Raw genomic sequence first — 9,714 nt, 5'->3', positions numbered from 1 at the left:
TTGAAGGCTTAGAGGACATGACTATTTTCATGTGTCAAGAGATACAGGATTAGAAAACTTGAGTGTCTCCATTGATCCTAAGTCCTGGCAGTTCTGTGCAGACTCAGGACAACTGAGCTTTGGAGAAATACACAGATTCAAAGAGGAGTCCGTAATTTGCTTCCTAATGATCATGATCTTTTCGTCGTAGAAGTTCCGGAATTCATTACATGATGAAATGAAATTCATCCTCTCTTGGGGTATGCTGCTTTTTAGTTACCTTTGTGACAGTATCAAAAATACATTTAGGATTGTTCTTATTCTCCTCAATTAGGTTGTAAAAATAGGATGATCGTGCAGCAGTGAGGGTTCTTTGATATTGCACAGTACTGTCTTTTCCAAGACTTCCAGTTTGGTGGAGAGGCACTTCCGTTCCAATCTTCTGGAAGCTTGCTTCAGGGCTCTGATATTTTCTGTATACCAGGGAGCTAATTTCTTGTGACAAATTTTCTTTTGATTTTTTGAGGTGCGACAGCATCTAGGGTATTACGCTAGGTTAAATTTAGATCCTCAGTTAGGTGGTTAACCGATGTTTGTACTCCGACGTCCTTGGGTAGGTGGAGGGAGTCTGGAAGGGCATTTAGGAATTGTTGGGTTGTCCGAGAATTTATAGCATGGCTTTTGATGATCCTCGGTTGGGGTCTGAGCAGATCATTTGTTGCAAGTGCAAACGTAATATGAGGGTGGTTCGATAGTCCAGGATTATGAGGAACAACATTTAGATCCACAATAATTATTCCATATATATTTATTATTTATGTGGCAATGAGTAGGCCCGGAGACATGCTGGATAAAACCCACTAAAAAGTGATTGAGTAGGCTGCATAGATTTCATGACTAAAAGCTCAAAAGATGAAAATGTAGTCGTTTTTTTGTTGTCAATAAAAATGTGCTGTCGTAAATATTAGAAACGCCTCTGCCTATGTGGGATATGCGGGGATATGGTCACTCGTGTAACCAGGAGGAGAGGCCTCATTTAACAGAGTAAATCCATTAGGCTTGAACCATGTTTCAGTCAGGCCAGTCACATCAACATTATGATCAGTGTTTAGCCATCCAGACGAGCTAAATTACTTCTATGCTCGCTTCGAGGCAAGTAACACTGAAACATGCAATGAGAGCATCAGCTGTTCCGGACGAGTGTGTGATCACGCTCTCCGTAGCAGAAGTGAGTAAGAGCTTTAAACAGGTCAACATTCACAAGGCCGCAGGGCTAGAACGATTACCAGGACGTGTACTCCGAGCATGCACTGACTGACTGGCAAGTGTCTTCACTTAACCAACTGATTAATCAGTGTTATTCTCTGAGTTTGTTGGACTTCAGAAGGGAAATAAATGTAGCTAATGGGTGAACGTTTGTTCACTCAACAAACTTTGCTCACAGTGAGTTGAATGTATAAAAACTTGTTGAGTCTAATTACAATTTCATGTTTGTTTTTGGAAGTCAACACTGTATGTTGGTTCAGCTATATCCCCAGATGTGGAGCAAACTCACAACCCTATTGCAGCTGGTTGCCTTACAATTGTACGTTGAATTTTTTATGACCTGTGTTTTTGCATGTACATTGATTGGTTGATTATCTTATTAAGCTACACCAACATAAGTAACATACATTTTTCTAAAGTAATCCAATCTGTTATTAGTTGGACTTTTTGCATCTGTTACTGAGATGGCTATTCCAGTTATTATTGAGACTACCTACATCAAATAGAAGTATTTCCTGGCAGTCATTGTCAGTGCAGGTTGGGGGTGATTAACGTTCTCTGGCTGGATTCCAAGTTTTCAAGTTGAGTGAACATTAAAATTCAACTTGAGAATGTACGTTGGTTCAGCTATATGCCAAACATTTTTGCAAACTCACAGTCCTATTGCAGTCTGCTGCCTTACAATTGGACATTGATTCAACTTTTTATAGTGCAGGGAGACAAAATACACCTCTCAACTCAAAGTGCAATGTAGCCTAGTTTAATTTCAACACAGGTGTATAGCGAGATAAAGTCAAGTTGAATTTGAAATGTGTTGATTGATCCATACACTTGTATTACAATGATGAGACTGCTTATCATTTTTCTAAGGAGTCGAGGAGGCCTTGTTTATCAAATCAATGATCACTCACACCACCAAAGTAGAAGAAGAGAGGATGAGAAGTGGAGTACAATAAAGTTGACCAATGCGATGTAGATTAGTTGCCCTTGGCTGGGAAGCTGACCCTAGATCTGTGCCTACAGGCAAGTAGCAGGGACGATATGAGGGGGAGGGGTTCTCAATTGAAGACACCTTTAGTTAGTTAATGAGTGCAGGGCTGGGCTGGATAGATGGGGGTATAAAGACAAGCAGGGAGCTGTGGTTGACTCTACTGTCACTGTCTTATAGTCACCATGTCTTTCTCAGGGAAATACCAGATGGAGTCACATGACAACTTTGAGTCTTTCATGGAGGCTGTTGGTAAGTCTTGCTGTTGGGTTTGTACATTTGATTAGACTTGGGGTGTTAATTTCAGAAGTCGTAGTCCTTTCAGTAATGATGTTCAATGGTGACTGCGAATGCAATGGTTACTTCTGAGTAAGCAAACCCAGGTAGCACATTAGTTTCCTTGGATGTTCTGGGAACAGAATGTGTCTTGATTAATGTTGTTTTTGTATGGCAAGTTCTTTAGTGTTCTGAGAACATGACTGTAACTATGAGAGCCTACAGAACATTATGCTGAAGTACTGACATTCCCACAGGAGAATATTTAAAGTCAGCTGAACAACTTGAGAACATTCTCAATGTAAAATGACGAATGTTCCTAGAACTTTACCTTAAATTAAAAAGTCTGAACTTTCAGGAAATATTCTGATCAAATAATGAAATGCCAAGAAAATAACATTTGGCAAATTCCTTTAATGAGAATGTTTCAAAGCCAAGCAACTGTCCTACACCATTACCAGAATGTGGTATGCAAAATAACCAAGCCCTAAAATGTATGGTCCTCAGAATGTTATGTGCTAGCTGGGAATGCCGCAAACATGTAGGTCTCCCTGATGAGCTTATCCAGGAGGGCAAAGACATCAAGAGCATCTCTGAGATTGAGGAGACTGGAGACCACTTCAAGGTGACTGTCACCACGGGGACAAAGATCCTCACCAACTCCTTCACCATTGGCCAGGAGACGGAGCTTGAGTCGCCGACCGGGGAGAAAGTCAATGTGGGTGTCGCATGTCACAACCCAACCATGAGTTTCATACATGTAGCCTGGGTTTATCCATCTCCCTACATATACAGCAAGTATCTAACTAAACTAAGTTCAGCTGATGTGGGGTTAGTTCAGGTCCCAGTGATGTTGCGGGAGGACTGACTTTCGTTGGCAGAATCTCCTCTGCTCTCCAGGGACTGGGCGCACAGTTGCGTCTCAAAACCAACTCGCACACCTGATGCACACTGTCACTTTTTCTTCTCCATATATGGCCATCCAACTTGGGCCTGTTAAATTGGTCCTAGTTGACTGTAGTTGGTGACCACTGCTTTCAGATCTAACCGTTGACCTCTCCTGTTTCAGTCTGTGGTAATGAGGGAAGGTAACAAGCTGACGGCCATCCTGAATGGGATCGAATATGTCACAGAACTTACAGATGCAAACACCCTCGTCAATGTGAGTCTGGGGCATATGGCTGGGGGTTTCACGAAGCGACACAATTTCAGGGTTAATTTATACCATTAACAAAATGGCTAGTCTATGACAGTGCCGTGAACGCAATTCAACAGTTTGATGCCGCCAATGTTCTAATTGCATGCTGACCCCACCGCTCGCGTCGCAAAATAAATGTATGTGTTATTCAATCATTGCACCCACACTGCTTGCGCGCCACAGCAGGCGTCTGCGTGGCGTCTGCGTGGCGTCTGCGTGGCGTCTGCGTGGCGTCTGCGTGGCGTCTGCGTGTAATGATTACAGATGCTTTCTCTTTTCAGACAATGACTCTGTCTGGCATGTCATACAAGAGGACCAGCAAACGAATGTGAAGATCTACTGCACTCTTTGGATAAATAAAATGTGAAAGGCATTGAATGGTCTGGTCTTATTACAGTCATAAATACTCCTGTTTAATCAGCTGTCAAAGTCCTAGGCTGGTGTGGTAACACATGGTCTGCGGTTGTGAGGCCGCTTGGACATACTGCCAAATTCTCTAAAATGACGTTGGAGGTGGCTTATGGTAGAGAAATCAGCATTTAATTCTCTGGCAACAGCTCTGGTGGAGAGTCCTGCAGTCAGCATGCCAATTGCACACTCCCTCAACTTGAGACATCTGTGGCATTGTGACAAAACTGCACATTTTAGTGGCCTTGTATTGTCCTGATATGCCACACCTGTCAGGTGGATGGATTATCTTATTACAATGAGAAATGCTCACTAACAAGGATGTATACAAATTTGTGCACTTTGAGAACATTTCTGGGACCTTTTATTTCAGCACATGAAAAGACTTGACATATTGCGTTTATATTTGTGCAGTATAAATGGCTCAATATTACTTTGACAGTAAACTATACCATCCTGACACCGCTCTGGGGATGGTAACAATGAATGCAGGGGTGCCCCACTGGCAGGTAGGGAAAATAGGTGGGACACTGCATGTGTAAGGCCTATGCCATCCTGCAAAGAACCCACACCAAGACCTTGAGGTAAGACATGAAACTCACACAGGATGATCTGCAAGATTAAAATGCATCTCTATGACCTGATCCCACCTAGATTATGAAGACAGTTGGAGTAAAGGATGTTTAAGTAGAATGAGTATCATTTTCTAGTATAAAAGATCGGTGAAGAATCCAGCTACAAACTGGTCCGTTTGTCGCAACTTGGGAAGCTCAAGAGAGACGGTGTGGCCACATTTCCATAACGCTGTTTATATAATAGCCGCAGATATGAGGTTTACATCTAATTGTTGTATAAGCTGAATGAGTGAGTATGATACTGTTTGTATTATTGTGTAATATGATTGTGGACTGTTTAATGAAGAAAAAATACAATTCCCTTTTGATTTGAACTAAATCAGAGGACCACCCCTGAGCCCAGTTAGGGTCAGACATCCTGGGACAGCCCTCGTTGGCCCTTCCGAATAAAACCCACACTCGGGTTTTCGATCAGCAGACCATGTTTTTCTCCATTAGGGCAGGACAAAGGTTGTAGAATCTTTTAACCATACCACGTGGTTAAACTCTTAGACTATCGATACCGACAGAATGAGAATAAGTCTTTGATATTAATTACTAGTCTGCAGCTAGGAATTCTGTATCATTGAACGCGAAGAATGACAACCGCCGAAACATCCATTCTATAACGAATGTCCCCTCTAACCAAGACAGAGAGACGGACAATTTTTACGAAAGACAAACTTTTCACCAGCGATCAAGACGACACTGAGCGTAAATATATATATATTGATTGCAATTGTTCCCGCATGAGTTAGCGTTCATGTGTAAAGGATTAGCATTTGAATTGTTATAATTAATTCTTACTTCTTAGCCGACCGCCCATTTTCCCCTTTGTCTAACAAGCCGCCATGCCGGTTCAGCCTACTAGGGCACATTCTATCATTTCATATAAACCACATTTACCAAGTTTGTTTATGCATTTGTGAATTCCTAAATAGGACAATTGATGTATGGATGACTCATTGTGAAGACTGGGTTCGTACAGATAAGCAGCAATTTACGACGTTTGGAATTAGACTAACGGGAGGAAAAATAATTAATCAGTAGACTATTGATCAGATATGAAAATATCTGAAAGGTTATATTGGGAAATTATAACTTTAACCTGAATATTTTCCTTGGTGCCCCAAATTCCTAGTTACAAGTAAATGATTAAGTTTAAAAATCGAGTAACCAATTAGAGAATCTTTCATATAAACTAAGTCTTCAGTTAATGATAGTAAAGACACGACCATGATAGTTTGTTGGTAATGTGGACACCAAGGAACTAGAAACTCGTTCTGTCGATGTTAATGGGGACTTGTTTAGCACGCCTTTTCCTGTAGTCAACGATCAGCTCCTTTGTTGTGCTCACATTGAAGGGAGAGGTTGTCCTGGCACCACACTGCCAGGTCTCATCATTGTCAGTGACCAGGCCTACCACTGGTGTTGTGGTGCACCTCAAACTTGGTGTTGGAGTCATGTTTTACCACGCAGTCGTGGGTGAACAGGGAGTACAGGAGGGGCCCCAGTGTTAAGGATCAGTGTGGCAGACTTGTTGCCCACCCTTACCACCTGGGGCGGCCCGTCAGGAAGTGCAGGATCCAGTTGCAGAGGGAGGTGTTTAGTCCCAGGGTCCTTAGCTTTTCCAACCACACTGTAGCTGGGAAACCGGTCACCCTCAAATGGTGCACCTTTAGCCCCTTGTCAGCTACACTGGGGTGGAACTAGTGAAAGCAATGTCCAAAAACATTGCCTGAAACTTGATTTTAAAAAATAACTGGAAATTGAGGAATCTACTTTTAAACTGATGCACCCAATGTGGTAGGATTCTGACCCATATTGCAACAGACTAGATAGAAATGAAGGCTTTGGTAGTTCCACACTGCTGGGTTCACATTTGCTATAAAGCAGTCACATTAAAATGTAGAAAATCCATTTTGGCCCGAGTGTAATGTTCAGGGAACTACGCTATTCTATTGAATACCACATTCATCCAACTCAAACTTCAATTTTCCCCTGAAGTTCTACTCATTGATATGAAATGCTGAGACCAGACCATTCAATGCCTTTCACATTTTATTTATCCAAAGTGTGCAGTACATCTTCACATTCGTTTGCTGGTCCTCTTGTATGACATGCCAGACAGAGTCATTGTCTGAAAAGAGAAAGCATCTGTAATCATTACACGCAGACGCCACGCAGACGCCACGCAGACGCCACGCAGACGCCACGCAGACGCCACGCAGACGCCACGCAGACGCCACGCAGACGCCACGCAGACGCCTGCTGTGGCGCGCAAGCAGTGTGGGTGCAATGATTGAATAACACATACATTTATTTTGCGACGCGAGCGGTGGGGTCAGCATGCAATTAGAACATTGGCGGCATCAAACTGTTGAATTGCGTTCACGGCACTGTCATAGACTAGCCATTTTGTTAATGGTATAAATTAACCCTGAAATTGTGTCGCTTCGTGAAACCCCCAGCCATATGCCCCAGACTCACATTGACGAGGGTGTTTGCATCTGTAAGTTCTGTGACATATTCGATCCCATTCAGGATGGCCGTCAGCTTGTTACCTTCCCTCATTACCACAGACTGAAACAGGAGAGGTCAACGGTTAGATCTGAAAGCAGTGGTCACCAACTACAGTCAACTAGGACCAATTTAACAGGCCCAAGTTGGATGGCCATATATGGAGAAGAAAAAGTGACAGTGTGCATCAGGTGTGCGAGTTGGTTTTGAGACGCAACTGTGCGCCCAGTCCCTGGAGAGCAGAGGAGATTCTGCCAACGAAAGTCAGTCCTCCCGCAACATCACTGGGACCTGAACTAACCCCACATCAGCTGAACTTAGTTTAGTTAGATACTTGCTGTATATGTAGGGAGATGGATAAACCCAGGCTACATGTATGAAACTCATGGTTGGGTTGTGACATGCGACACCCACATTGACTTTCTCCCCGGTCGGCGACTCAAGCTCCGTCTCCTGGCCAATGGTGAAGGAGTTGGTGAGGATCTTTGTCCCCGTGGTGACAGTCACCTTGAAGTGGTCTCCAGTCTCCTCAATCTCAGAGATGCTCTTGATGTCTTTGCCCTCCTGGATAAGCTCATCAGGGAGACCTACATGTTTGCGGCAGCGAGAGAGTCATAGACGGTGCTTTTTAGTACTACAAAAAGTTAATGAAGTGGGACATGAACACTGAATTATTACTACTGAAGTATGCACTATACTATGGCAACACAATGATCTGAATGCATTCCCAGCTAGCACATAACATTCTGAGGACCATACATTTTAGGGCTTGGTTATTTTGCATACCACATTCTGGTAATGGTGTAGGACAGTTGCTTGGCTTTGAAACATTCTCATTAAAGGAATTTGCCAAATGTTATTTTCTTGGCATTTCATTATTTGATCAGAATATTTCCTGAAAGTTCAGACTTTTTAATTTAAGGTAAAGTTCTAGGAACATTCGTCATTTTACATTGAGAATGTTCTCAAGTTGTTCAGCTGACTTTAAATATTCTCCTGTGGGAATGTCAGTACTTCAGCATAATGTTCTGTAGGCTCTCATAGTTACAGTCATGTTCTCAGAACACTAAAGAACTTGCCATACAAAAACAACATTAATCAAGACACATTCTGTTCCCAGAACATCCAAGGAAACTAATGTGCTACCTGGGTTTGCTTACTCAGAAGTAACCATTGCATTCGCAGTCACCATTGAACATCATTACTGAAAGGACTACGACTTCTGAAATTAACACCCCAAGTCTAATCAAATGTACAAACCCAACAGCCTCCATGAAAGACTCAAAGTTGTCATGTGACTCCATCTGGTATTTCCCTGAGAAAGACATGGTGACTATAAGACAGTGACAGTAGAGTCAACCACAGCTCCCTGCTTGTCTTTATACCCCCATCTATCCAGCCCAGCCCTGCACTCATTAACTAACTAAAGGTGTCTTCAATTGAGAACCCCTCCCCCTCATATCGTCCCTGCTACTTGCCTGTAGGCACAGATCTAGGGTCAGCTTCCCAGCCAAGGGCAACTAATCTACATCGCATTGGTCAACTTTATTGTACTCCACTTCTCATCCTCTCTTCTTCTACTTTGGTGGTGTGAGTGATCATTGATTTGATAAACAAGGCCTCCTCGACTCCTTAGAAAAATGATAAGCAGTCTCATCATTGTAATACAAGTGTATGGATCAATCAACACATTTCAAATTCAACTTGACTTTATCTCGCTATACACCTGTGTTGAAATTAAACTAGGCTACATTGCACTTTGAGTTGAGAGGTGTATTTTGTCTCCCTGCACTATAAAAAAGTTGAATCAATGTCCAATTGTAAGGCAGCAGACTGCAATAGGACTGTGAGTTTGCAAAAATGTTTGGCATATAGCTGAACCAACGTACATTCTCAAGTTGAATTTTAATGTTCACTCAACTTGAAAACTTGGAATCCAGCCAGAGAACGTTAATCACCCCCAACCTGCACTGACAATGACTGCCAGGAAATACTTCTATTTGATGTAGGTAGTCTCAATAATAACTGGAATAGCCATCTCAGTAACAGATGCAAAAAGTCCAACTAATAACAGATTGGATTACTTTAGAAAAATGTATGTTACTTATGTTGGTGTAGCTTAATAAGATAATCAACCAATCAATGTACATGCAAAAACACAGGTCATAAAAAATTCAACGTACAATTGTAAGGCAACCAGCTGCAATAGGGTTGTGAGTTTGCTCCACATCTGGGGATATAGCTGAACCAACATACAGTGTTGACTTCCAAAAACAAACATGAAATTGTAATTAGACTCAACAAGTTTTTATACATTCAACTCACTGTGAGCAAAGTTTGTTGAGTGAACAAACGTTCACCCATTAGCTACATTTATTTCCCTTCTGAAGTCCAACAAACTCAGAGAATAACACTGATTAATCAGTTGGTTAAGTGAAGACACTTGCCAGTCAGTCAGTGCATGC

General features: G+C 42.2%; 2 protein-coding genes across 2 annotated transcripts; one reads left to right on the top strand and one right to left on the bottom strand.

Moving 5' to 3' along the window:
- Nucleotides 1-2,343: 2,343 nt before the first annotated feature.
- On the top strand, nucleotides 2,344-4,107 carry LOC124001094 (fatty acid binding protein 1-B.1-like). The gene is made up of 4 exons (XM_046307640.1): nucleotides 2,344-2,485; nucleotides 3,055-3,227; nucleotides 3,579-3,671; nucleotides 3,989-4,107. The coding sequence occupies exons 1-4, from the start codon at nucleotides 2,419-2,421 to the stop codon at nucleotides 4,037-4,039; spliced, it is 384 nt and encodes a 127-aa protein (XP_046163596.1). The 5' UTR covers nucleotides 2,344-2,418; the 3' UTR covers nucleotides 4,040-4,107.
- Nucleotides 4,108-6,782: 2,675 nt separating this feature from the next.
- LOC124001105 (fatty acid binding protein 1-B.1-like) lies at nucleotides 6,783-8,643 on the bottom strand. The gene is made up of 4 exons (XM_046307657.1): nucleotides 8,510-8,643; nucleotides 7,664-7,835; nucleotides 7,220-7,312; nucleotides 6,783-6,869 (listed from the first exon to the last, which is right to left on the bottom strand). Exons 1-4 carry the CDS (start codon nucleotides 8,575-8,577, stop codon nucleotides 6,819-6,821), a joined length of 384 nt encoding a protein of 127 aa, XP_046163613.1. The 5' UTR covers nucleotides 8,578-8,643; the 3' UTR covers nucleotides 6,783-6,818.
- Nucleotides 8,644-9,714: the final 1,071 nt, after the last annotated feature.

The sequence above is a fragment of the Oncorhynchus gorbuscha genome, linkage group LG17 (assembly GCF_021184085.1).
Source record: "Oncorhynchus gorbuscha isolate QuinsamMale2020 ecotype Even-year linkage group LG17, OgorEven_v1.0, whole genome shotgun sequence".
Taxonomy (NCBI): Eukaryota; Metazoa; Chordata; class Actinopteri; order Salmoniformes; family Salmonidae; genus Oncorhynchus; species Oncorhynchus gorbuscha.
This window is presented reverse-complemented; position numbering and strand designations above follow the sequence as displayed.

Bases quoted from the DNA above. Each gene is read 5' to 3' on its own strand.
- LOC124001094 (XM_046307640.1), top strand. From the start codon at position 2,419: ATGTCTTTCTCAGGGAAATACCAGATGGAGTCACATGACAACTTTGAG. The intron at 3,228-3,578 runs GTGGGTGTCGCA...CTCCTGTTTCAG, and splicing joins CGACCGGGGAGAAAGTCAAT to TCTGTGGTAATGAGGGAAGG. The intron at 3,672-3,988 runs GTGAGTCTGGGG...TTCTCTTTTCAG, and splicing joins ATGCAAACACCCTCGTCAAT to ACAATGACTCTGTCTGGCAT.
- LOC124001105 (XM_046307657.1), bottom strand. From the start codon at position 8,577: ATGTCTTTCTCAGGGAAATACCAGATGGAGTCACATGACAACTTTGAG. The intron at 7,836-8,509 runs GTTTGTACATTT...CAAACATGTAGG, and splicing joins TCTTTCATGGAGGCTGTTGG to TCTCCCTGATGAGCTTATCC. The intron at 7,313-7,663 runs GTGGGTGTCGCA...CTCCTGTTTCAG, and splicing joins CGACCGGGGAGAAAGTCAAT to TCTGTGGTAATGAGGGAAGG.